Genomic DNA, 27,615 nt, shown 5'->3' on the forward strand with positions numbered 1-27,615 from the left:
GCGGACAAGTTGCCCAGAAAAGGGAGGACCGGCAGTTCACATAAAAGGAAGAGGGCGAGTTCCTCCTTGTTCAATTGGCGCAGGGGTAAAACATCGCGCTACTGACCAAGTGGTCAAAGCTTCGATCCCCAGAGAACCGTTTTTTTTTTTTTTTTTTTCGTAAAGTTTTTTTTTTATTTTTTTTATTTACCAAAACACATAAACAAACCCAGACCGATGAAAGGAAAATTAAAGTCCTTATTATTCACCGAGACGTTTTCCTCCTTCTCCAGGCAGACCGGAGAAAGCTTTCGCCCTCCCGACTCATCTTCTTTCGGTTTCGTTTTTCGAGCACATCGCGCACGTTGTTTAATAAATTAATGTTGAGTTGATTGAGCTTCAGCGGCAGCGAAGGCCGCCTGTAATTTCGTCTTCTAGTCCAAACGTGCAGAACATTTCGGTTGCATTGACGTTTTCACCACTAATTTTATCAAACGAGCTATCGAAGCCGCTAGAAACAGCGAAGTTCCGGAGCAGTGCCAGCAGCGCTGCATACACTGGGTAAGACGGCCGTCTCCGATTTGCGGGAGGCACGTGGAACTACAACAGCGAAACCACGAAGAACTGTGTCGACGTTTGCGACATGATGGAAATCGCGGGAACTGCGTCCAAGGCAGGCAGGTTTTCCTGCCGGCTGCCTGGGTGCCTTCCGTGCAGTGTTGCCAGATGGAGAAAAAAAAAGTCAGCAGATTGATCCCCAAAAAGTCAGTAGATTTGCAAAAAAATCAGTAGATTCCACGAAATATGTGTTTTGCCATGTTTTGCTATCTTCATTAATACACACTTCAAAGTAATAGTATAGAGTAGCAAATAACATGGTAATAAACACAAATAAAAATGAAAGAAAAAAACAAGACCAGTTCTCGAGTAACTTTATATGACGGAAAAATTAAAATGGCACCATAAATGTTTTTGTTTTAGTCATTATTGACTATTTCGAGGATTATTCTTTGAAATCGAGACTGAGGGCACTTTTGGGATCACAGATGAAGGCGACAGTGCGACGTTCACCTGTCGGCCGCTATTATTGAAACGAAACCGAAACAAGACGCTCCGGCAAGTGCGCGCGAACATGTCCAATGGAAGTCCTCTGCATGCTGCCATCTTTCCTTACTGGGCTGTGGAAGGTTTTTGAAGCAACGCTGTTGGTCCGGAGCACTGTTGAGGCTACGCGTCGTCTGCTACGGGCTTATTTCTTTTTCGCCTGACCCAAAGTTTGCGTTCAAACGTGGAGAAACTTCATTCGTTAGCTTTTTAAGCCACCGAGGAATAGAATTATATCATTTTCTTGCCACAGCCTGCCAAATAAAAGAAAATAACTGAAATTTGGATGTCGATCTCATGCATTCCGCCGAACGAATGAATGAAAATTGCGGCTCTCTCCGCTCAACTTGAAGCAACGTTACTAAAACACTCAGTTGGGAAACTCCCATAGAGACAGCTTTCGAAAAGTGGCCCCAATCTGTCTCGGAGCAGCGAGCTAATGACGAACACAACGCCAACATTTCTCCCGCAGCGGCCACTCCTGAAACTGCACGTGACTTCTATTTTGGCTTTCAGAACAGATACAGCGGTAGGGGTTACAGGGGTGCCACCCCCGTCTCCCCGGCGGACGCGCCGCGTTCGACTACCGAAGTTAAAATGCATCTAGGTCGGGACGCGCTACCTGAAAGGCCCGCTGAGGCATGGTTTTATAAAAACAATATTAATTGTTCCGCAAAACCTTGCGAACTAAATATCATAAAAACATCACGCGCCCATCATTTGGTTCTAAACTTCAATAAATTTCATACAAAAAGAGTCTTTTCCGTTTGTTTTTACGCAAAAACAGGCTTTCAAAAAGCTCAAGGTGACTAAGTACAGACAAATGATAAAGAGTGGCGCTGTTGTCGCATTTAGCTCGGTCTCGGTGGACGCCAGCGGCCCAGGTTTCGACGCCGAGTTTCCCAACTGAGTGTTTTAGTAACGTTGACTTGAAGCTATTCTAGTAGATTGTATAGGAGCAGCCGAGAGTTCAGGCGCATGCGCAAACACCTCTCGCTCTGCGCCGCGGGCTGATTGGCTCACTCGGGAGAGGGACGTTACGGCGAGATCATAGACTAGCCAAACTCTCTCCATATATCGCTCTCGCCCGGATTTCACCGTCGAACCTGCCGAACCTGCTCTGGGTGAATAGATAGGTGAATATACGGCTACGTTACTCGAATAGGACGGGCTTCTGGGCCATCTAGCCAGTGCTTCGTTTTTAATTCTGGGACATTATGAGTTTCCTTTGATAGGCGACACTGGTAACTGAAGGGGCCATATAATAAATTTTTAATATGTTTACTAAAAAAAGTCAGTAGATTTTCTTTATTTTCAGTGAATCAGTAGACCCGGAACGAAATCAGTAGATCTACTGATAAATCAGTAGACCTGGCAACACTGCTTCCGTGCTGAGTTCGGTTCTGTTGTCCGTGCCGAGTGCCAACCTGCGTTGAACGTGATTTTGTATTTCTGCGTATCAGCAACATCGTCAACGTGGTTCTGTATTTCTGCGTGTCAGCGACATCGTGATGTCAGTGTTGTGGGTTGTGAACAGAAGACTGGAATTATCGCCGATGTGACCGTGTGTTCGCGTATCAGTGGTGTAACAACAAGATGAGATGACGTAAACTGTCGGGCATTGATGCCGCTGGTCAGGCCGTGATCGGAGGGGGCGGGGTGTAGCAGGATGACATTGCGCTTTACATTAAAGAGTTTAAAACCACTTCAGGGATTAGGTGCAGTCGATCGACGTGTGGATAGTCATGTTGAACGCTGGTCAGGACGGTAAGCTCCTATCCTACAGTGGCCAATGTGACTGTCGGTCCCCGAGAGCGATTTCGCTCTGGGGAAAAGACTGAACAGTACGAAAGTATGACGGAAAGTACGTATACTTACAATGGAAGTTTAGCATAAAAAAAAACAGGTAAAATCGAAAAAAAAACGCTATCCTTTATTTTACTGTTTAAATATATTACGGTTCCTGTGGAAACTGCCCTCCAATTGGCGCGCTGGGATGAGCGCTAAAAGTTTTTGAGCTCGCAACGGCGTAGCTTTAACTGCATTCAAGTTGATAGAAAAGCGATTTCTCTGCCCGTGAAGCATCACTTCCAGCTGAGTGAATATCCGCTCTACAAAGATTAATTCAAGACGGCAATTGCAGCCGTGTGCGAACAGCACAAATAGAAAAACAAGCACTACAACATAAATACTGGCTACGAAGGGCCGTGCGGGAAAACAAACTCATGGCTTGGAACCACATTGGAGCGGCTCGATTTATTGGCTTTAAAATAATTACGGCATGATGGAGCGTTTTTCTTAAATAAGAGATTCATCCCCTGAGCCATTAAAAATAGTCTCAGATATATGACATTGCTGGAAAAAAATGAACATGTTCGGAATATATTTTATTGCTTAGGGAGCCACCGAAAATTTCGGTACCTTCAAAACGACCATTACAAAAGACGGAAACGCAGGGCTCCGGAGTACTTCCGGCTCAGCAACACTTCATTTGATTTCCTTTTCGCAAGACTCTCACTGACTGCTCGGGAGTAGTGATCGGGGAAGCGTGCGGTTGTATTGATGTTTGTATGTGCGATGCCTGTGCATGCGCTCAATATATGTTCACCTGCGTAACGTGTCTACATGTGTTAGTGATTGGAGAAGAAAAGAAAACGCAATTGTGGCGTAAAAGAATAAAAATATTTTTTTGTAAAACATGAATTGGGCGGTACCTAGCGCCACCTAGCCTAGCTACTTGCGATTACTCTGCTTGACCGTGCCATCTGGTGGCAAGCGATTTAACATCCTTTCACGCTACGCGGCTACGCCATAATTTCGTGTTACCGTACTGAGGTAAGCCAAGAGGTGGCTTCGGATTTGCTTTTTTTGTGATAGCGGCTTTTGGTTTTGCGGGCGAATGATTTTCACTCCTCTGTGATGTGCAGTTGACCCAACGGTTGACGAAGGAATTGTGGCTCGAGGAATAGCAAAGGTAACACATAAAGTGCGCGAACTGGGTGCCGGTTGTCTCCGTTGAACATCGCAGTGCTGACGATGAGAAGATTGAGTGACTGCATGCTTTCGAAACCTAAGTTTATTTATCTGCAGGGGTAAAGAAACTTCGGAAATAAATACAGTTCGCGGAAAGCTCCTGTTACGTTTTTATTTGCTGCTCCTCTGGCTTAGTACAATAGACATAGTGTTCTTGTTAAGCCTTATCGAGCTCCATTTGCTCGATTCGTGGCCGCCATAATGAGATGCAGTCGACGGAGGAACTTTTGCTCCCCTGCCTAAGGGACGAAAGTTTCTCCCTTTCTGAAGGAACATATGTGTCAAGACCGTTCCTCCCTTTAGGGAGGACTATACTGACCCTTTTTTCTAAGAGTGCAGAACACCCAGAAACTGAGGTCCGTACACAGGTTAAGATTTGGCCCTATATGCGTGTGTGAGAGGTGCAGGATCGGTAACGGCGGGCAGGCGCGCGTCGTTCGCATGCTGTACCCCATTGCTACGTGGTTGCACGGCGCGACTTCACTCCATTGGGAGGAGCCAAGACTAAGCAAGATGTCAACGAGGACCGTAAATGGCCACACCCTTCCCCTAACTATGGCTCTGCCCCAAGCGAATGCGCGTGCCCCTATTGGTCAGCGGATGCTGCTACCGATACCGTTCCGTTTGGTGACTTGCCCATATTGGTTTGCAGTAGATGCCGGCGTCGACGTGCCCCCGTTGACGCAGTCCATTTGCTGCAACGCTCCGCAATTTTCAGCTCGAGCGCTAGCCACGAATCACTTGTGTTCATCTTTTTTTTAAGGTCGAGTGTACATGTTTAACAAAAGTAAAACAGAACAAAAAACAGAGGACAAGAAGACGAAGTGTACTATCGAGCTCAAATGAAATCGGAACACCAAACTGCGTGGCCGTCGACACATGCTGTGCCTCCTGGAGGCCCCTGGAAACTAATAAAACTGCCGGTTGGAGAGTGTGGCACAGCGAGGGTGTGCATCCTACCCCGATCTCTTTGACTCTCGCCAAGCACTACCCAAGCTTTGACTCTGCGCCGGTGCTGCACTGGAAGTTCCGTCATAGCCCCTGACGAGCCGACGAAAAAGAAAGAAACGGCGCAAGTTAGGAGGCAGCATAACGCTGCGGTCGTACTACACGGACGCGCACAAGCAGGATGCCCCTACTGCGAGCGGCGAATTTCCTCGAATGGCTCGTGTCAAGCCATCGAAAGTGATTATCATTGAACTTTCAGCGCACCACCGGCGCGGCGTCAAAGCTTGGGTTGTGCTGTTCGAGGGTCAAAAGCATCGGAGTAGGGCGTACACCCTCGCAGCGCATAACTCTACACCGCAGTTGTATTAGTTTGTTCGGCCTCGAGGATGGGCTCATGTGTCGACGGCCACGCGCTACGCTGTCCGCATTACATTTGAACCCGACAGTACAAATCGAGCACTGACTCTCAGCCAACTTGTTGGAAGAAAACACCAATCGACAAGCATCCCGGATCATCAAAGGCCATAAAGTCACCACCCCACGCATGTGTCAAACCTGCTCAAAAATGCCAAATCTTTGTCAGATAAAGCTATCCAAGGCGAACTGACGCTCCTATTTTTTTGCTTCGAAAAATAAAATGTCTAACAGTTTTTTTTGTCGTCTGTTCACTGTGTCGTCAAAGATACTCGTTCCATAAAGAACAGGATGGCAACCGCACCTATCACAGTGTGCTGCCAAGTTGCCTGCTGGCGATGGTCCAACACTTCGTATTCTTGCGCTCAATTTTATTATTATTTTTTTTTTGCTCAGCTTTACTTCTCCCGGGAACTCGGTTTTTGTCCTGAGAATAGATGATATTACAATCCAAAGGAGTCACTGAGGCATCGTCCAAATTGCATCATCAAGGTGCTCATGGTGTTCCTTGATTCGGTATCCTACGTAAAAATGAACCACGCACAAAACAAAATCTCCTCACCATTGCTAATTCGCTCTGCGTCATTGTTTAGTGATAGAAAATGCACAAATACGACAATACCCGTGACTATGCACTATTTGAGCAGCTTGATTTCTTCCAACATATCGTTTCACACAGCACAGATTTTTTGTTTGTTTGCTTTTTATTGAGGGGGTTCTAAACTGTGGTTCCTGTTCGGACATTACGGCCTTAAATAGCTCAAAGAGGCCAAGGTAGAGCTGGAACTTGTCAGTGCTATATTGGCCCTAATTCTTCAGACAAGTGCAAATAACGGGCATCACCGCCTGAGGTCTGGTTTTCGTCTGGCATATTTCGGCTTATATCGCTAAACCAGCTTGACTGTTCGGGCTTCACTTTTGCACATTTGCTTTCATGCGGTTACTTTAAGCACAAATCGCCGAACTAGGGCTACATTTGGGCTTCGCGGCCGGTTCTTCGTTACATCTTTGGCTCAAGATTGGCACTCAAAAATACGCAGATAGAGAAGAAAAAAAAGTAATCCACACAACGCCGGTGAAAAGTAAGTACCCTGGCACCAACTAACAAATTGCAGCAAAGTAGTAATATGCCCAAGATCGGCCCCTAAATTATCCGAGTCTGTGCCAAGCTAGGCGTTTCTCTGGTGTGCTACCAAGGATTGTTTCCACTACAGTCGGAATGAAAGTGAAACCGAGTATAGTCACTATCGCTTGTTTGGTCGGCCTTTGATGACTTTTTTTTTTCTCTCTTCGTACCGAATCTCTTTCCTGGCTGCCTACCAGAAATTAATAACTTCAACTAAAAAAATGACCAAAATAGTATGACTGGTATTTGAATCTGTAAAAGGTGATGCGCTTATTGCTCTTAGGTAACGTGAAGTCCGTGTTTCGGAGTATACCGCAATATTAGTTTGCAAAATTTACCTTGCACCAGACTCGCCCGTGTGAACTCCGTGTGGATAAGGAGGCCCGTTGGCGGGTCACTACTGCTTCTTAGACGAGTGTAATCCTATGGGCTTCCGGGTCTTTTATGGAGGGTTTTACCGTAGAGAAACAAGAAGTTTTAGTAATGTTGTTTTTAGAGCAGGATGTTGAAAAATAGTGAACGGTGCAGCTGCCATATTTCGTGAAACCGTATGTAAAATTTAACGAGCTTTAATTAATTGTACAATTGGCAAAGACGTGTAAACGATGGTAATGATTGCATTTGATCGGACGCGGCATCTTGTAGTAAACGTCTCAAACCTCCTGGAGCGTGCGCTTCAGTGTGCTCGCATCTGACGGCGTGCCAGTCATGTAACCCAGGCGGCCGTGGCCGGAATTTGAACAGCCCTGAAGCTAGACATAGTACAAGGTTTCTGAGCGAACACATAGGCCATTAGGTAATGTGCCTCTACAACCTTGAACTTGAGCGACCATTCATGTCGTGTGCCGTCCCCGTTGTCTGCTCCCTGTTCTGACGGCGACTAGATAGTCCGAATCACAAAAGAATTACTTGCGAGCATAGTTTACTGCATTCCCAATCCCTTCTACTCTGTGCAGCCATCAAAATGGTTCTATTCGAACTGCGCCATGAAGCAGAGTATCAACATAGAAAACCATCTCCCGCTGACACTGAGCCTACCGCTCGGCTGCGCCGGCTGAGGCAGTCGTCGAACAAACCATGTAGTATTTTTTTCCTTTTCGTCAAGGTTGCCCGCCGCAAACCGCCGACCACTCCAGCGGCCGGAGTAGGGAAAACGAAGGTGAAACACAGCGAAAAGAGCCTAACGACTGGCATGCGCATGCAATGGGTCTTCAACAAAAGCGTTCAGAAACCAACCGTTTGTGGCGAAACGACTCACTAAAAGTCCCAAAGAAGTCAACACAAGAGACAATTTTCAAAGAAAATCTCGAGTCGTACGATTCTAAGCTCGGTGATTCCTGTTCCAACTTGACGTTTCACTACGCAAGCGAGTTCGCATGAGTAGTTTCTCTGACAGACTGCAATCGGTTCTTACTGAGCATACAAAAAAAAAAGAAACCGCTTTAAAAAGAAAAAAAAAAAGACAATCATGGGTATACATTGAGGTGAGTCTGCATTCTTTCTGTAGTCCGGTATTTTTTTTTCTCCAACCACACGAACGGAAACCTCCGGGAGTTACGAGCGCGCGCCCATGTCTCTTGGTCTTGTAATTTATGATGAAACGAATCGTTTCTACGCAGAATCCCATCTTAAAGTTATAACGCTATTCGCAGGTTGTTCACGACTTCGGAAAGCCTGGGGGTGACGGAGAACTTCTGCACAAGCTACTCTTAGAGAAAGCTTCTTGTAACCCGAACTGGGTAAGCCTTGCCACTTTCCTAAAAATATTTTCGAGTTTGCATGTAAAAAAAAAAAAAAAGAGATGCGCGCTGGTGTCGGGCTAATGTGACATTTTAAAGTTTTCAGACTGGCTTATCGAAAATTATTTGAAAGCTAGGGTCCCACTGCCAAACACCACAGCTGCAATGTGTCTTATGAAGCAAACATTTGCAACGAAAATATACCAACTCAGGTATTTCTATTTTTTTTTAGAATACGTGCGTTTCATTACCGTATGTTTAACCTAAGACTGACAGAATCGGGGATGTGTTTGCAGACAGGCAGCCGGACTCGCAGCGGGAGCGCTGGAATTCAAGCATCTAATCGAACGGTGAGAGAGTCCACTCCTAGGCAAAGTTACACTTTAATTACGGCTATTAGAGTACTCCGCTTTAACGGGAAACGTTCATAGGCTAGGCTTTCAGACTAAGTGAAGCCAGAAAAAGCGTAACCTAAAGTTCCCCGCTAGATGTAACGGAAAAATCGACGTCGAGTGACCTCAACGCCCATTCACCTTCCGGGTTAAATTTGACGGGCAAAGTCCGTCACATTACTTCGTGCCACGTTACATATACACTAACTCAGCTTCCGCTATAAATATGGCGGTGGTAATTGAGGTCATGTGACCTTATCCTTAACCCAGGTTTCACGAAATATAGCGAGGAAAATTACGTCACATCTCTTATCTCACCTGACCTATAAACAAATTAAATTGGCCCTCTAGATTTAGCGGGGAAAATGAGGTCACATGATGTCACGTTATGTATACTGAAGTTCAGTTTCTCCGCTATATTTGGCGGGAAAAATGACGACACATCACCTCGGCAGCAATTCAGTTTTCACGCTAAACTTAGCGGCGACAATGATTTCACCTGACTTGATGTCAGGTGACCTATAAGCAAATTCAGTTTCCACGCTTAGCGGAAAAGTTTACATCACGTGATATGATCTAAAGTGACCTATACGCAAATTGGGTTCCTCCGGTAAATTTAGCAGGAATATTAACAGGTGCCAGGCCGCAGCCCGTCATTCCCTATACTCTGTGGACACAGGCCTTCCCGACGGGGAACGTCAACGGGTCAGTGAGTCAATGAGGCGAAAGGGAGTGGGTGGTGTCAATGGGGGTGGAGAAGAGTGGAGACACCGAAATGGTGTCCCCACTCTTCTCCAGGCATTTCTTCTTGCGAAGAAATGCCTGAAGGTTACTAGGGCCAAACCAAGAACGTTTCATGTAGCAACACCATTCACATAGAAACACAATATGCCATATATTTTCTTTAAAGATCAGGCAAGCTAGTTTTACCGCACATTGGCTACAGCGAACGCTCAGATCCTTGGAGCCAACCAAAGTGATGGATGCGAAGCGTATGACAGACCTAACCAAGGGTGCAGGCGAAGTGCGTAAAAGCCCTAGCCAAGGGTGCAGATGTGAGAGCGTAACCCAAACAGCCGAAGAAGAGGGGAAAGAGATGATTCCCTCTTACCCTTATCCTCTTTTTGTGTGCCTCGGAAGTCGCTTTTGTGCCCTTAGATTAGCCCGTTCATAAATATTCGTATGTAATTGGCTTTGCTGTGTTTAAAGCTCGTAACTGCGAAAGGACTGCCCTCCTCTAAGGAGAGTTAGTCTTGTACACGCTTCTGAAAATAGTATTCGATGACAATAAGACTTTCTCCTGCATAAAAAAAATATTCAGTTAGGTCATTTGATTACCTGAAAGGGAAATAACTCGCCAGCACTTGGAGAAGTAAACAGTACTTCTTTTTATTGCTCCATGACTTCCCATTTTTTGAAAACGGCAGATTTTACGGCAGGTTTCAAGGCAAACATTTCGTGCTGTCGATTATTGGATTAGAATCATAACATCCAAAAACTACTCACCTTCTTAAACGACCATTTTTGGTACACCATTCCGCTGTCGAAGACTATATTCCAGGATCCCTTGGTAAGAATCTTGCAGAAACAGGGGGCGAATTAGAAAGTGAAGATAAAAGCATCTTTGTGCGAACTAGGGGAAGATAGGTAAGCCACAATGGGGCGCAAGAGCGATGTTTTGGGAGCTCAACTTAGGACTAGTGGATGAATTGCAGTGTGGGGTAAAGTACATCTGAGAAGTCATGAAGTAAAGTACAAAGTAAAGGCAGTGCCTCCTATATAAGTTACACTTTGCCTATCAGCTCCGAGCACTGCCAAGCGGAAGGGAGAGGGCAAATAGTACGTGTGGTTGCCGTGCGGTGGAGCCGCCTAGGCGTACAAACCTGTCGTGCAGTGAGGTCAACCATCCCTTCCGTAGGAGGTTCAGTGATGTCGCCCCAGCAGCACCGACAGCAAGAAATCTAAATGTTTTTGACTGACAGCTCGGAACTAGCTCGCCGTTTTCAACGGAATATGACTTCTTATTTTCTTACCTTTTCACCCACACACGACCCGGCGCCAACTATTTCTATGCGCGCGATCAGGGTGATCGCCGACGCCACAAACTGCCGCCAAAGCGCAAAGCAGAAGGTCAAGCGGCCGAGCGTTCTACGCGCGTGCGAAGAACGCTTGGCCACTTCGCGCTGCAAACGCTGGCCGTGCTTGCTCCGTAGTTTCGTATTTTGTCTCGGCGAAACTCGTTTGAATCAGGGCGGTCACACCTAGAACAGTGTTCCACATGTTGTTAAAAAAGAATATATATATATATATATGACATATCTTGAATATTATTGTAAATACAACATGCTAGAAAAATAGAAAAAAAACGAACGTCCGCCAGGCGGCGCTACCTAGCCGAACGTGCGTGTTGTGAGGTGAAGCATCGGGCCTGGACACCGCTTGGAGAGAAGCTGACAGGCATAGTGTAACTTATATAGGAGGCACTGGTAAAGGAGGGGTTATGTATTTCAAGTTTAAGAAGGAAGTACATCGGGTGCAATGTACTTGGAGGAAAATATTATAGCGACATTTGAAAGTAATGTACAACTACGTGTTAACACAGCCTTTCATGATGTCCTTCCATTCTCCTATACGGCGTGCAAATTTGTCTGCTCTTTACACATCTTGTGCGTTTGTTTACCCTCGAGGTGTGAGACCACCTCCTAGACAGCTTTCAAGCAGCGCGTCACGTGACTTCACGTCAAGTTCCGGAGCGCTGCACGGCCGCTGACTGGATGCAAGTGCCGCGTCAGGGTTCGCGTGGGACTCGTTCCCTGTCATAGTCACACTCGAGCACTGACGCGGCGCTCGCATCCAATCAGCGCCTGCGCAGATCTCCAGGACTTTACGTCATGTCAGGTGACGCGAAGGATTGAAAGCTATCTATGAGGTGCTAAATGTGACCATGTGCTTTTTTTTCACGCCAACCTGAACCTATCTTTGGCGCGGTTCGATCGTCATTGCGCTCCTTGCGTGCACATTTAAACTAATCTCTGATTGATGTGCATCTCCTTGAGCTTTGGTGCACCGAAGACGCATTTTGGAACACTTGCTTGTCCCATATGATAATTTTTAACTGGTGTGCATTGACCCATGGGGAATCGGGGGTACATCATGTATGCTAGGAAGTTTTGGTGAATATTGAGTAAAGACATGTGGCTTCAGAGTTGACAAAATATTATTTTGTATATACAATTAACAAGAAAAAATCTTTAGAGTGAACTATTGAGTGGGGAGTGTTACTTTCCTTCCAAAATACTAATGAAAAACACTTTAGATAAGCGACAAGTACATATTCAAAGAATGCACTCCAAGCGAATTAAAAGTGTTGTAAACCTCGGTGAAGTAGAACTTTAAATACAATTTGCTTAAAGTACTTCCCAATTTTTGGTAACAGGAGCAAACAGGGTATAGCTTTGTTGCTCAAAGGAACTGCGCTTGTGCCACGCCCACGCAACTTCCAAAAGAAAAACATTCAAAACATGAATTCGGAAGATGGTGCAATCTTGTGGAATGGCGACCAGCGCATCATTACGTTTAACAAAGAAATTGCCCTTCTTATTACACTTGACATGTACGTGGTATTATCTGGTTTGGTTATCTTGGCAGAGGAGGGGCACCAAACTCTAAAAGTGCAGTGAGCCTCATTTAGATATTTTTCAGAAGAAAGGGGAAGATTTTTTCCACGGTGAATGACACCGAAGCAGCTGCATTAACCGCCAACCTTCGAACCGAAAGGCATTTATCAAGAACTCAGAATTCACCCGCCTTCCCCCCTTCTCCCCGACGGATTCAAGCCATTAATTAAACACTTTATAAAATGAGTACAGAGAAATTCTGACCTATTTATTACAGCTCGGTAACAATTGATTCGTTTCTTGTTGTCGGCAATATTTAGAAGCTGTTAATTTGGACATTTTGACCTGCTGTGAATAAAAAGCGTATATCAAATCCCCAAAAAAGGGGTAAAGGCGGAAGTAGAAAAAAAAAACAAGTATTCCCTACTAGTCAGTGTATTGTTTCTAAAAGTAATTGAATTAGTCTTGTGATTACTGCATAATAAAAATAACATGTTATTACAAAACTACTTTTAAAGGCAATCGATTCAAGTTAGTTTGATTACTTGCAATGAAAACCGCACAAGTCTGCTTCCGACGCACGAAGCGGTTTGCTGGGACGTTAGCCTTTGCAGTTTGACCAATTACGGAAAGTCGGATTATGGTAGCTGTGTGCCATTTATCCGAGTTGGCCATAGCTTGTTCACGAACATTCACCCTATAATAGGCACGAGTGCAGCGTCTGCATTTGGCGTAAACTCAACACTTATCAAAAATGAGCGCCCGCGTGAGTGTTCGATGAGGACTGCTATCATATATCAACGATTCGGGCCAAACAAAATGGAAACCGCCAATTTGTTCGCTGGGGTTTTAAAGCGAGTATATCGATGCAGTAACTCAATCTTATTAATATATCATGTTTGCTTCTCAGCAGGGGACGTCTCCAGCCTGACTTTCGTGGAACAACTCCCTTGGACATGTCGCAGTACCAAAATATTTTTAGTGCTTATCGCGCGCCTTCCAAAGGCTGCGATGCACTGGAGTTGAATCCCAACCAGAAATGTAGGGAACACGTCCTTGTCATACACAACGGCCAGGTACGTCAGTGCTTCTGATGTACGATAATGTGTCCTCTTCATTACTTTATACGCGAAGTAATGTTCTGAAGATCTACAAAAAGAAAAGCGTTCAGTTAAAGTTCAGCATAGTGCCGTACTTACTGTCCGTTGTCATTGGTGGAGATCTCATGGTCTATGGATCAGTATTGATGCGGTTGGCTCCTTGGTGTCATAAGTAGACATGGTACAGACCTTATACTTTGAACATAAATCATTACTGAACATCTCCGCCCGCATAATGGCCTCTACTGCACTAAAAAAAGCTCTTGTTCGCTGAGAAGTCTACGTTGGAGATTTGTATTGTCCGTCCCGATTTTCGACCGCACCCGAGTTACCGCGTGCTTGTAAGTATGCGTGCATTTTCGAACTATCTAGGAAAAAAAATGTTTTGCGTACATTTTCTTTTACTAATTAATACCAGCCTAAAACTGCCAAGCCATTACCATACAAGATATATTTTAAGTGGATTAAAATTCAATCCCCACCCCTGCCCGTTTCGATCTGGATGGGCATCGTACCGGCGTGCGGTCGTGTATCACTACTGCGTGGTGAAAATTAAAGACCCCAGGCTAGCGGTTGTACTGCACTGGCTAAATTGCTCACCTACAGCTGGGAGGCTCGTCGCTTGTTGAGGCTGACCAAGTTGTAGGCTGTATAAAGATACACACAACTCAATCATTTTTTTTTTTTGCAGAAAGCCGACTTGAGTGGAGCTTGAACTGATCGCTAAGTCCTTCATGCAAGTGTTTCTGAGGCTGTTAGTATGCGCTAATATAAAAAACTTGGGCGAGTTGGCGATTCATATCTTTAGGTAACAGCGCAAGATTAATCACAAAACACGACACGCAGAAGGAGAAACACGCGCGCCGACTTACAACTCCGAATTCTACTACTTCTTTGTTCTCTTCCTTGGGTTGACTCTCGAAATCTCCTTGACCAGCAACAATAACAGGAATGCAGTAAACACTTCTAAATATGCTTCTCAATCCTCACCGTAATTATCAGGATAAAAGTTCGACCTCTTATTGAGACAGTGTTCACGATGGACTTCTAATAGACTTGTCATGAAGAACTGCTATTTTTTTGGCTTCCATTATCTCTCTGGTCAGCTGGTCTCTACTTCTTTCTACTAAAAAAACAATTTTCAAAGTTCGCTACACATCCATAATCCCTACACTGTATGTCCATAGAGTTATTACAAGTAACACTAGAGGCTCAGCGGGCGCTGGTATCTACGGGACTTCCAGTTCCAAATTGAAGCAGACAGCAAACACTCTACTTTTCAAGTCTTCCTGTGTATTCCTATAGGAAAACGTACGTGATATTTTTCTCTTCGCCGCGGAATAATAGAAATCAGCGCTGTTTCCTTACTGGTAACAGATATTATGTAGCTTTATTCACATTAAAAAAGTGTAATTTATTTAGTATAGTTTTTTTTGTTTATTACTGAGCGATGTTTAAGTTTGCGAAAATTGAGGCCAAGAGGTCTATGTTGTACTGCGTGATATGTCAATACAACCTATCATTCAAGCAAAAACATGCAAGACGTTTACAATTCTCTGTAACGCCAAAATAGAGCGCAGCTCTTGAGGAGGAGAAGGGGAGAGTACATTGGGAAGGGTATACGCCTCCTCCTTTCAAGCTAAATTGAGTTGAAATATTGCTAATGTTAGATGCGTAGACGTCACGTGACGTCACACGTGAGGTGACACGTCACGTGTTTTACTTAATGACGTCACACGCGGCGTCACGAGGGTAACGTTTTTACATTACCCTCGTGCTCCTCACGGGGGTTACCCTCACGACGGTCGCCTTTACGTGGGTCACCCCCGTAAGGGTTGCCCTCACAGGCGTGAGCGCGATGTAACCTTCGTGAGTGTAACCATGAGGGTAACCCTCATGGGGGTTACGTTACCCTCACGGGGGTGAGGATAACCCTCGTAAGGGTAATCGTGAGGGTAACCCTCAGGGGGGTCATATTACCCGCACAAGGGTTAGCTTCATGAGAGTAACCCTCGTGAAGGTTACTCTTAAGAAGGTTACACTCACAAGAGTAACCCTCGTGACGTCACGTGTGACGTGATACGGCCCATAATGCAACGCGGGGTTACGGCGACGGCGACGCCGACGCCGCTCAGCCCGCCAATGGGCGCCTAAGAGCTGCGCTCCAAAAAGAGTTGTTAAAATGTGCGTAGAATTTATTCAAGCTATAATAGAATTGAGATGACGGAAACGCAGTTTGTTGCTAATGCACAATTTTTGTCCAATCTGGTGCATGTACTTCCTTCAACAACTCCATGCTTTGTTCTATTCGTTTGGATTGTTTTATCTGGCATATATCACCATCCTTTTTTTTTGTTTTGTCGAGCTGGTTCTCTCTGGGTGCTTCACAGCATTAGCTATATGGGTAAATACGTGCCCAATAATAGCAGTCTGCGACGTCAACATGTATTGCACATGCAAATTGGGCTATTTTAGCGCAGTTTTCAAAGCCATGAGTTCTAAAGAAAAAAACGCTCTGACACATATTTTTGTACATCCGATTGTAAAACGTCCCGAACGGTTCATTCTCTCACAACACCAAGCACAATTTGCTCTTATAATCGAGCGCGAACAGAAAACGCATTTGCGTTTTCCCATAGGAATGCATTACTGGAAGTCCAATTTAGACTCTTTGCTGACTGCTTCAAAATGCAACAGCACACTAGCGCCACGTGAACTTCTAGAGTTTATTGTAATAACTCTCTGCGTATGCCCAGCTGTCCATTAACGATTTTTGTAGGTGTTATGGAAATGCTCTATTAAGCGATCATTTAAACAACTGCCGGTTTGTTTTAAATATTCTCAACCATATGAGAGTGGAATAAAAGAGCTTTGTTACTTCCACTGAGGGAGTAGTTTATTCTATTACCCTCTCATGTGGTAGACACTATACGGGAAAAACCGGCAGGTGTTTAAATTATCTCTTTAAAAAGCACTTTTATAATACCCACAAAATCGTTTCAGGACACCAGGATATACACTGTTGGAATTGTGGATCTGTTGCGAATTTCGAAAATTGTTCTGCAATAGGAAAAAAGTCGAAACCAGCTGACCAGAGAGATAATGGAAGCTCAAAAAATAGCGCTTCTCGATGACAAGTGTGCTAGCAGTCCATCCTTAACACTGTCTCAAGAATAACTCATATTTTTCTCCTCATAATAACTGTGAGGAGTGAGAGCCATATTTAGGAGTGTTTCCTGCATTCGTGCTATTGTTGCTGGTCATAAAGATTTTGAGAGCCAACGCAATGAAGAGAACAAAAAAGTAGCGGAATACAAAGAGCATGCCTTCTAGTGCAATCTTTTTTCCTTTCCATTCTCATGCGGGGTAGCCAGCCTGAATGCATTTTCTGTCTAACCTCGCTTGCATTTTTTTCCGAAATAATAAAAGAAGAAGAGTTTTAAGTTAGCGCGTGGGTTTGTCCTCCAGTATACCGACCGCACAGTACAATCAAACTCCCCTTGAGTAAAACTACAAATACGTGACTCATGCATGCCCAATATTTCTTATTTTGCAATCTAGTATCGTGCATACCAGCTCAGAGCACGTGGAGTGAAAGCTCGCACTGCAGAACCCAAGGATCCTTGGTTCAATCCCCCCCCCCCCCCCCCCCCTGCCCGTTTCGATCTGGATGAGCATCGTACCGGCATCCGGTCGTGTATCACTAATGCGTGATGCACGTTAAAAACCCAAGGCTAGCGGTTGTATTGCACTGGCTAAATTGCTCATCTACAGGTAGGGGGCTCCTCGTTCGTTGAGGCAGACCAAGTTTAATAATCATAATAATAATAATAATAATTTGTTTATTTGATGTGCCCAAAAACGACCACGGGGGTCTTCATATTGGCGCACACAAAACAAAAGAAGAAATACAACACACGCACAGCTTAAAATGTACAAATTAGCATGACAACAAATAGGTCGCACACTTCACACAAAATGTAATAGTATCAACTTTTAACTAGACTTCGCAAGTTCCGGCGAAAAACTACGAGATCTGTAAAGATGTCCAAGCTAGACGATGCGATTGTATTAAATGAAATTTGCATACGGGACAGTGGTGAGAGTTTAGACATGAATTTAGTATAAAAGACAGTAAAATTTCTTGTAACGCGACAAGGAACATGAAAAGCGACAGAATTCAAAAGTTGGTTAGCATCAGTCCAACCATTTACCACCCTGTGCAAAAAAATCAGATCACGCTCAAATCTTCTATTTGACAAAGACTTAAGTAAAACGCTCTTAAGAAGAAATTCATAATCATAATAAAAGCGACGCTGAAAGTGTCTATCATATAGAATGCGTATCATTCTTTTTTGCACTGATTCAATACTTAAAGACTGTGTACTTGTTAGAGAATTCCCAACAACAGAGGCAAATTCAAGCCGTGAACGAACTAAAGCACAAAATAAACGAATCATACAAGCAGGGCGTCTGAAATTTTAGTTATACGAGATATGATACCAAGAGTTTTCATCGCACGGCCAACAATAAAAGAAACATGAGCATTAAATGACAATGCGCTATCAAGGCACACACCGAGATCTTTCATCACAGTCACGCGTTCGATTGGAGTTCCTCCCAGAGGGTAGGTAAAATGCATAACAGTGCGTCTTCTGCTTAAAGAAAGAACCTTAGTTTTGGAAGGATTTAGGAGTAAATTATTCGCCAAAGACCATTGCAGTATGTTGTTCACTTCGTGCTGAAGAGCATTACAATCAAGAGGAGTAGCAATGCGCATAAAAATCTTAATATCATCCGCAAAGAGTAGAAGCTCAGCTTTTTTTACACATGAGGTTATGTCATTAACAAATATCAGAAACAAAAGAGGCCCAAGAATAGACCCCTGGGGGACACCTGAAGTTGAGTAAAATAGTTTAGAAGGGACACTAGAAATTCGAACATGACTCGTATGACATGACAAGTAGCTTTGAAACCAGCGAAGTAGTTCAGAACAACAACCGTATAACGATAATTTGTGGAGCAATAGTTCATGATCAACTTTATCGAATGCTTTAGACATGTCAAATGACCTGTCCCCTGTTGGTAACAATTGGTGCAGCGAAATCTAAAAAGGAGCACAAGTTGGATTCAACTGACCGTCCCGTAATTAACCCGTGCTGCGAAGGCGTTAATTTTTGATGAAAGTAATGAGTTATTCGTTTATAAATAACTTTCTCAAACACCGTAGAAAAGCCGCACAATAAAGAAACAGGCCGATAATTACTGACAACCGATAATCGCCCCCCTTTAATATTGGCAGGACAACCGCTTTCTTCCATAACGATGGGAACACTCCAGAGTGAAGTGACAAGTTGAAAATGTGTTTTAAAATCGGTGCGAATAGGGCACCACAACCTTTGATTATAGAGCTCGGAATACAATCTACTCCAGTAGATAACTTCGGTTTAAGTTTTCTGATACCTTCCTCAATTTCATCCGTATCGACTCTGAAGCCCGATAAAACATCCAGACAGTTTACTTTTCTGTCAATAGGCTGAATAGTTGACTGACCAACTGTATAGCATTGACTAAAATAGTCTGCAAAACGGTCTGCCACCTCTGGTGGGGACGAAAAATACGTAGTGTTTCTAGTAGAACAATCCCGCAGTGAAATTTTATGTGAATTGTTACGAGTGTGCTGCTTTGCAAACTTCCAGAAAATTTCGGGGCGGCGGTTCAGACTGCGCTCGACATCATCAAGATGTAACTGCTTATCGCTCGAGTGCAATTTTTTCACGAGTGAACGATAAATACTAAATTGAGTGTACCAGAAGCTAGAGCCTGTTTTTTTTTTTTTAATTCTATAAAAATTATCTTTTTTCTTAAGGTACATTTTTAAATCATGAGAAAACCAGTCCGGGTATTTGGAAAGTTGAGAATTGCGTTTTGGAACAAAAAGGCTAATCGCGTCTTGCGCAACTGACGTAAACGCTTCTGTTGCGAGATTGGTGTCATCTGTTGAAAGAACAGCGCTCCAGTTATAATTGTGAAGGTATTTATACATTCGCAAATAATCTCCTTTAGGGTAACTGTAGCGGAGGGTCTGTTTTCGCGGAGTTTTCGAAACTGTTAAGCTGATTCAGCCCACAAAAATGTATAAACGATAACAACCCAGCTGCCTTATTTTATGTGATTAAGTCGCCACCGTTTATAGCGTCCAATGAACAATCTAATTCCGGAAGGTTAAAGTCCCCGTACATTTGAACTCTGTACCTATCGAAGTTTACTTGTTGTTCCAGCGTTTCAAGTTGTTTGATAAAAATTGAGGGATCGCATAGTGGTGGAAAATAGTAGTTTCCAAAAAGGTAATTAAAACCATTCGCGTTTTTAATTTCTACCCATAAGCATTCTGAGTATGATTCTAGGTCGAACCTTCGATGTGACCCAAACGAAGAGTGAAGCGCAATCAATACGCCACCACCTAGCTTTTGCCCCGTGCTTATGTAGTCTCTGTCGCGGCGGTAGACATTGTAGTTGGGTGTGAAGTAATTCAAATTCGGAATGCCATCGCAGAGCCACGTTTCCGATAAATAAATAACGTCAAAGTGTGCAGTAATAAGATTAGACATAAACTCATCAGCCTTTGTGCGAAGTCCTCGAGCATTTTGGAAAAAAATACTGAGCACTTCCGACATTTACATCTGATGTCGTTTCGAGGGGATAAGTACGAGCATGGTCAAGCTGGCCAACGAACTGGTGGAAAATGCTGCCCTCCGGCCAAACTTCCGGTTTGTTAATGGCTTCAAACACGGCCTGCTCACAAGACAAATGAGAGGAAGAATACGAGGGAAATCGAGTTACCATTTTGGAACAGACAATTGACTTCCCGTCTAGGAACGGCTCGACAAGCGCCTGGACATCGGCAACCGACGTATTCGGTCGAAGTTGAGATACAAAATGTGCCATTCGTCGCTGGGGCCTAGCAACAGCCTGCACAGTGTCTGATTTAGCAGTGCCAGTAGAAGGCTTGCCACGTCGTCGAGGCTTGACCTCTGTGAAGCCGTCATTCGTCAAGCTCACGGGATGCGGATCGTTCCCACCACGAGAACCTGACGGTGGTGGAAGAAGGACAGGTTCCTCGAGAGGTGTAAAGTTCGAGCGTGGAAGAGAAGGCCAGTTGTTCGGGTGTGCAAGGGCGGGTGGTGCAAACGACGCCTTGCTCGCCGCCGAAGGCACGCGGGATGTCGGGGCGGCAGTAGTAGCATAAAGCTGAGGCGGTGAAGACGGGAATTGGAGACGATCCACTACGTTCTTCCGGAGTTGCTGCACTTCGGAGCGAAGGTGTTGGTTTTCAGTTCTGAGGCATTTCAACTCGGCGGTCAGGATATTCATTTTTCTTGTCATACTGTCGATCACGCGCAGCAAACCGGCGGGGACGTAAAGGTCATCGTGTGCTGCCGCTGGCTCACCCGTGGAAGCGTTCGTCAAGTTGTCATTTGGCGTATCTGGTTGGTCAACCTAGTCTTTTGGTGGCTTACTGTGCCGCCGGGTACAACCCATGCATTTAAAGGTGCTGGTTCCAGATTTCATGAAGATATTGTATTCTTCGAGGCCGACGTTTAAGCATCTGCAGTGGAATTTTCTGTCGCAGCCAGCAGAGCAGACAAGGTATTGCTGCTTTGGGTACAAGCGAGCTGCACAGGATCCACATTGATCTTTTCGTGGAGCACTGGCTGACGCGTCCTTTGCAATAGGAGCCTCCATGACGAGAAAATTAGCGAAAATCGAAAAAATTCAAACTTACAGGAGGAGCATCAGAAAATGGTTCTTCCTGTTAGGCTGTATAAACTTACACACAACCCAATTTTTTTCTTCAAACTAGTATCGAGCCTAAAACAAAATTTAACCAATGAGTGCCTTTCAGCTTTGACTAGACGTCCGAAGAAAACTGCCCGTATCGCAGGAAAACTGCCGGTAATGTGACGATTGTATCGGAACCTCCACATACCGCGGCCTGGAAACAATGTAAAAGACTAGTTTTTCTTCCCGCAAAAATAAATTATGTTTTAGAACGCTGAAACTCTCTGTGAATTTACTCTTGCGATGGCGATAAAACGCGTAATGCTGTGTACAGGAACTCACCTTGATCATAAGGTGAAGCTGAAAAACGATATTTTTTATTAGCCGACGTCGACCCCAGTCAAATGTTTGTAAAACGAGAAAACGTATTTCGAGTGCCTGCAACATTTATTGCCGTAAAAAAAAATAAATACAGCAGTTAGCCAGAAAAAAAAAGTGTTCCTCGTTCCGACGATTGTCGCACTGAAGTAAATTCCGCAGGATCCGGAAATGCGGTTTCTTCAGTTTTGACGAATATTTAGCCTAAGCAGAAGCCGACTCATGGACACATTTAGTTTCAATTGCACGACATTTATAGTGCGAGCTCTTTCGGGTCTATATGGTTTCTGCTCGCATGTAGTATCGATGGTGACATATCGCTGATAACATCATGGAGTTCACAACAGTTTGTTAATTGTGTCTTACCATGACGAGTCCTAGCAAAGTATAACCCCGGGTCACATTTCTCTGCGTAACGCTTTGACGCCATGCGTGCCGCATCATACATTGAAGCCGCGCGACGCTATCATTACAATATACTGTGACGTAACGTGCCACTTATGTCATGCAACGTGTGACGTCACCTAGCGTCAAGTCGCTTGGTTATGTAACGTCGCGACGTGACGTAACCTTACATCTTATGTGGCGCTACGCTGTGTCCTGACGTCGCAGTGTCTTGTAGCACACTTATACTTCACATAAACGGATATCATAGTATCCCGTGACGTCAGTGCCACGTGCACTGAGTGAGCGTCAGAAAGTCCAAGTGACGATTAGCGAAGTACGTGGCCAGGTTACCTTTCGTCACGTGACCACGTTTTTCTCTATTGGTCGTCGATATTACGAGACGTCACATGACAAGGTCAAGGGACTTAAAATAACGTTAGGAGACACATTGACGTCACAGATGGCCTGTAAATCTTGTGCACTCAGAGCGCCGTGGGGCCGAAGAGATATGCAGTTTTATTGGTTTTAATTTTGGAATCATATAGCGCACTGTTCTCAGAACTCTCGAATTCTATCGCCAGGTGCAACGTCACATTCACATGTAGTTTCAGCCTTATTAGATGCTTAGTTTCTTCATGCGGACCAAACAAACAAATTCAATCGTCTCTCCCGACTTGGATATTTTATAGCTTACTCGCAAACACAACGCCCTGTAGAGGGCGGGCCGGAACCAATACGGCGGTAGAAACATAAAAAGATTCTCCAGATTTTTTTAATGTGCGTGCTCACTGTCGCTGGTCAAAGTTCTAAAATTAATTTATTTGAATGTAAATGCAAAGTAGATAGGGTCATGAGCATGTCACAGGTGATGAGATGTTGATATGCGTTAAACAAAATGAGCACGCTATTTTTTTTTTTTCAGTTTGCTAAACCCCCGATCACAGTTTATATTTTAACACACTCACTTTTTCTAATACAACAGCATGGTACACGAACACGCCGTACAGAGCCATGCCCTAACAGCAGCACGAAGGCTGAAATTCACCGTCACCGCCGCCGTCCACACTTCTTTGGCTCCTCTGTCCAAAAGAGAGCGAGCGGCTGGCTACGGTTGGGAACATCAACGGCATATTTTTACGTCGAAATAGATCTTTGCAAAACGGAGTGACACACCGCCTATTCATTTTCGTTAACCATAGTTTTGTTTACCCCGAGACTGGGGTATTTCGGAAAAGGGACGAGAAGAAAAGAGGCCACAAGGAGGCGACGTCTCAACTCTCGATTGAGACGTCGCCTCCTTGTGGCCTCTTTTCTTCTCGTCCCTTTTCCGAAATACCCCAGTCTCGGGTTAAACAAAACTATGGTTAACTTCCACCAGCTCGCCTGCACCCTTACAATTTTTTCACTATCATTTTCGTTATTCGAACCCTGAGGCTGAGTCCGAGTTTTGTTCCGCACAGATGTTCACCTTCAACGCGTGCGATGCGCGAGGAATGCCCCACGACGAAAGAAGGATCCTGACTCAACTCATCAGAGTCGTGGAGATGTCGCCCGAGAAGGACGTTGGTGTGGGCATTCTGACGACTGCCGAGAGAGACGTCTGGGCTGAGGCGTACGGCAGACTTGGCCAGAGTGAGTCTTATGTCGAATATAAGTTTTTCTTCACTCCCTTTTTTCTTCTTCAAACAAGCTTGCTAAAAAGGAATCCCCTGCACCTCTTCAGATGTCCTTCGGGTTCGGCGTTCTCGATCAGCATCAGCGCGGCGCCCTTTTTGCGCATTTTTTAAAATTTAATTTATGCGTTATGTAAAAGTACACACTGATCAAATAGGGGGCGCGTTTATTCTATCGTATAAAATACAACGTGAAAGTGGGGTCTGGAGAGAGAATGCGCCCGTGGGAGTTTCGGGCAGTCCTTGAGGTCGAGCTGCCTAGCGTAGGTTGTGATGAAAATAATAGTCCCGAGTCCCAAGAAGAAAATTTAATTTTTGTGTATCTGTAGAGCAAGGTTTTCGAGCTATATTTATCGGCGAAACGTTACCCGTTCATTCGAGCTCGAAAATTGAATTGCTGTATTACAATACATATTTTTCGAAGCTGGCCGACTTCGTTTCAAAATGTGCAGGAAATTAGGCTCATGTCTCAAAAACAGTAACAAAATATAAAGGCCGTTGATGTAGGCGTATTATTAGTCGAACTTCTATTCCTTCGATGATTTTTATTTAGACAAATACTTAACAAAATATTCTCACAAAAATAAATTTCGAAGTAGCAGAACGACAAGTGTGTCAAAAAAAAGTTTTGTTTTTAGTTTTTGGACGCCAATTTTGAACAGATGGCTTTGTTTAACTTTTAATATAGTTTAACGATGCAGGGAATGTTATAGACCTTTTTTTATCAGGGAGTTTTAGTAGACCGTGTTTCCCCCTCCACTAAGCCCCTCCGCTACCCGGAAATCTACAGCCAAGGCCATCGGCACGCAGGCGCAATGGCGGTTTCTTCGCTGCGGAGGGTTAGCGGAGGAAAAAAAAACGTTCTACTAAAACTCCCTATTATTAAAGCTGTAATTTAAGGTTTTATTGTTATTTTCGTATAAACTAGCAAATATGCTACCTGGAGCAGTTTCGCCTCGACTTTGAATTCTCTCATTAAACGAACCGTTCAATACAAGGACGTGAAACATGTATCAGTGCAAGCTAGATATTTTTATATATTTTGTCTTCCTATTCTTTGATTAAATATTTATTGCTGACGCCAAACATTTTTTTAAATATGTACACTTTTCAAGTATTTAAAATCGGTTGTGTGAATTTCAACACTTTTTTTATTTAATTTTTACTTTTTTCTTAATAACCCGTAAGTTAAAAAAAATCCCGGATATAAATCTTGGGTGGGATATCAGTGTTGTATTTTAGAAACAACCGCATAAGTAATACCCCTGTCAGATGGGCACGTTAAATGAGATTTAAGCAAAATGACATTACAGGTCGGCCAATCCTCGTGTTTAACACGCCACGCGGCGCGTGCACGCGCCACGCGCAGTAACAGGATCACGAGCTGATTCGCCGAGCGGTGAATGACATTCGATGAAAATGACATTTACTTTCCCGTCTGACAGGGGTATTAGATAACTTTAGGCCCGTCTCTCAATCCTTGGTACAACTATGCTGATTTCACTGCAATGACCCAGGCCGCCTCAATAATAACAGCGGTTTTCGGAAGCTGCTTTGCCGTAAGTTGTTTTGCTGTCATATATTGCCACACACGTTGGCGAGCAAGCGCGTGCGTGGCCGAGTAATTTCCGCGTCTGAAAGTCAGCGGACTTTCCTTTTATTCACTCTTTCAACTTGGGCTTCTCGTAAGTTCGAGAACATTCTTGTCTGATCAAGTTCGGAATGTTCTACGCAACGAAAGTTCTACTCCGAATGATCCAGAAATCGACGAGTGTACATAAGGGACTCCGCAAGGTGAGCGGAGTCAGTCTCGCCCCAGCGTTCGATCCTGCTGTTTCGCCGTCATCGACACCTGCGACGCTATCATTTTTAGGGGCGAAGCTCCTTATACTCTGTTTCACCTTATGATGTACTGCTGGAAAGGCTACAAGCGCCAGCTCCTTGCTATAAGGCACATCTCGGCGGCACAAGCTCTCGTGCGTTAAGACCAGCTCCCAACGCTATGAGCTCGCGATTATAGCCTTCTCTGCGGTACAACATAAGGTGAAACGGGGATGTCCGTATGTCCATCCGATGTCTGGCGTCGGGAGCTCGTGCTCACGAGCACGTGAGCACGTGCTGCCGTGCTCGTGCAAGGCAACAAAAAACAACCGCATCTCCACGCGGTGAATGATGTTGATTGGGGTGAAGCTCTGGTGGTGCGTGTCTACGTAGACGGTGAGCCGCAGCATGCCGAGCCTTTCGTTCCTTTTCATCCATGTCAGAAAGAGAATATGTGGTATGGAACGTGGTTATATACGCATTTGAGCACTTGACCGCAGCGTGACATGGATGAAAACGAACGAAAGGCTCGGGATGCTGCGGCTCAGCGTCTACGCACACAAGCACCACCAAAGCTTCGCCCCAATCAACATCATTCACCACGTGGAGATGCGGTTTTTTTTTCTATTATGTTTTTGGGCACAAGTTTGCCACATTAAACGTTTATTTCTTCCTGTGTATTTACTGTTCTTTTGGTCACCATCCGTGACATTTTGGTGGAGATGCGGGGTATTGCATTCTACGCCCGTTGAGCGTACCCCTCGGAAGACATCTCGGCCAAACGACTTGCTCAGCCCCTGAACGCTGCCCTTCGCCGAAGACGCCGAAGTCCGACGAAGCCGTCGTACCAAAGGTCAGTCTCCCGATATCGGTCTCTTGCCTGAGAACCGAAAGAGGAAGATCTCGACCATAACCACCCCGTCTGTCGTCGTCCTGCCTGTCGTACCTTGATCTCCAACGCCTTTCCACGGGGAGGTCCACAAGGACATTGAAGACTGGCTGTGACACTACGAATGAGTGACCCGCCACAACGAATGGACGGCATAGCAGTGCCTCCACAACTTCTACTTTTCGCTTGAAGGCACCGCGAAACACTGGTTTGAAACCCACGAAGCCTCGTTAACTACATGGAAGTCCTGCGTCGCCGAACAGAAGCGGGCGATCGTTAACCATTACCGTCGCCAGAGAGAAGAGGACCTTCTTTAAACAAGAGTGCAGGGCCCCAACGAAGGCGTGAACAGCTTTGTTGATGATGCCCTCCGTCTAAGTGCCTGAGCCGATCCGGAGGCCGCCGAGGAAAAGAAACTTCGAGTCCCCACGCGTGGCGTCAAGGCAGAAATTTTCGGAGGCCTGGTCCACAATCCCCCGGTGACCGTCGATGCTTTTGTGACTGAAGCCACCAACATCAAGCGCGCACTGACGGCCCAGCAAGTAACTACAACCGACTCGCTGGCGCGCCTACTGCTCCAAACGCCGCAGCTTCCCTACTGACCCAAATACCAGCGGTGTCGAAAGCCTTCGGGAGATCGTCCGGGATATCATGCGAGAAGAGCTCCGCAAGATCCTACCTACTGCAGGTCGCTCGTCTTCTCGAAGTCGTGCGAGAGTAGGTTCACCGAGCCTTCCAGCCGGAGACTCCTGTCACCGTAGCAACACCGGAGGAGCCCGGCCTTAGTTACGCCGCAATGGTCCGACGAGCGCCACCAGCCCCACACCCGTACATGGCGGCCCCCCGACGTGAGCCTCCAGAACCGCAGCATCCCCGACACCAGGAAGATCGGGCCACAGGTCGGTCTCAAGAAAGACCGACCTGTGGCGAACGGCCGATCGACGCCCTCTCTCATACCACTGCGCGGAAGCCAACTGCGTCTATCGTGGATGCCACTACCGCCGACTTGGGCTAGGTGGGTTCCACCCGAACGACCCAAAACCGAGGTACGGCGAACGCCGTCACGACATTCAGGAGTACCTTCGACATTCGCCATCCTCAGCATCGCCTCTACGCAGTCGATCCCGCTCAACGTCGCCCAGACGTTCAGCACCTCCAGCGCCACGACCCCGCCAAGAGAGCCTGTCTCCCCTGCGTCGCCGGGAAAACTAAGTGCGGCAACGCCTAGAGGTG

At 45.2% G+C, this 27,615-nt stretch overlaps 1 protein-coding gene across 1 annotated transcript in view; it reads left to right on the forward strand.

The window, feature by feature from the left end:
• The first annotated feature begins 13,308 nt into the window (after positions 1–13,308).
• LOC115324607 (carnitine O-acetyltransferase-like) overlaps positions 13,309–27,615 on the forward strand; it is a 35,399-nt gene continuing 21,092 nt past the window's right edge. Inside the window, exons 1-2 of the mRNA XM_029985256.2 lie at positions 13,309–13,428; positions 23,460–23,631. Coding sequence (XP_029841116.2) covers positions 13,309–13,428; positions 23,460–23,631 — 292 coding nt within the window. The remainder of the gene's footprint in view (positions 13,429–23,459; positions 23,632–27,615) is intronic.

This window comes from Ixodes scapularis, unplaced genomic scaffold, assembly GCF_016920785.2.
Source record: "Ixodes scapularis isolate PalLabHiFi unplaced genomic scaffold, ASM1692078v2 PGA_scaffold4__175_contigs__length_147842914, whole genome shotgun sequence".
Taxonomy (NCBI): Eukaryota; Metazoa; Arthropoda; class Arachnida; order Ixodida; family Ixodidae; genus Ixodes; species Ixodes scapularis.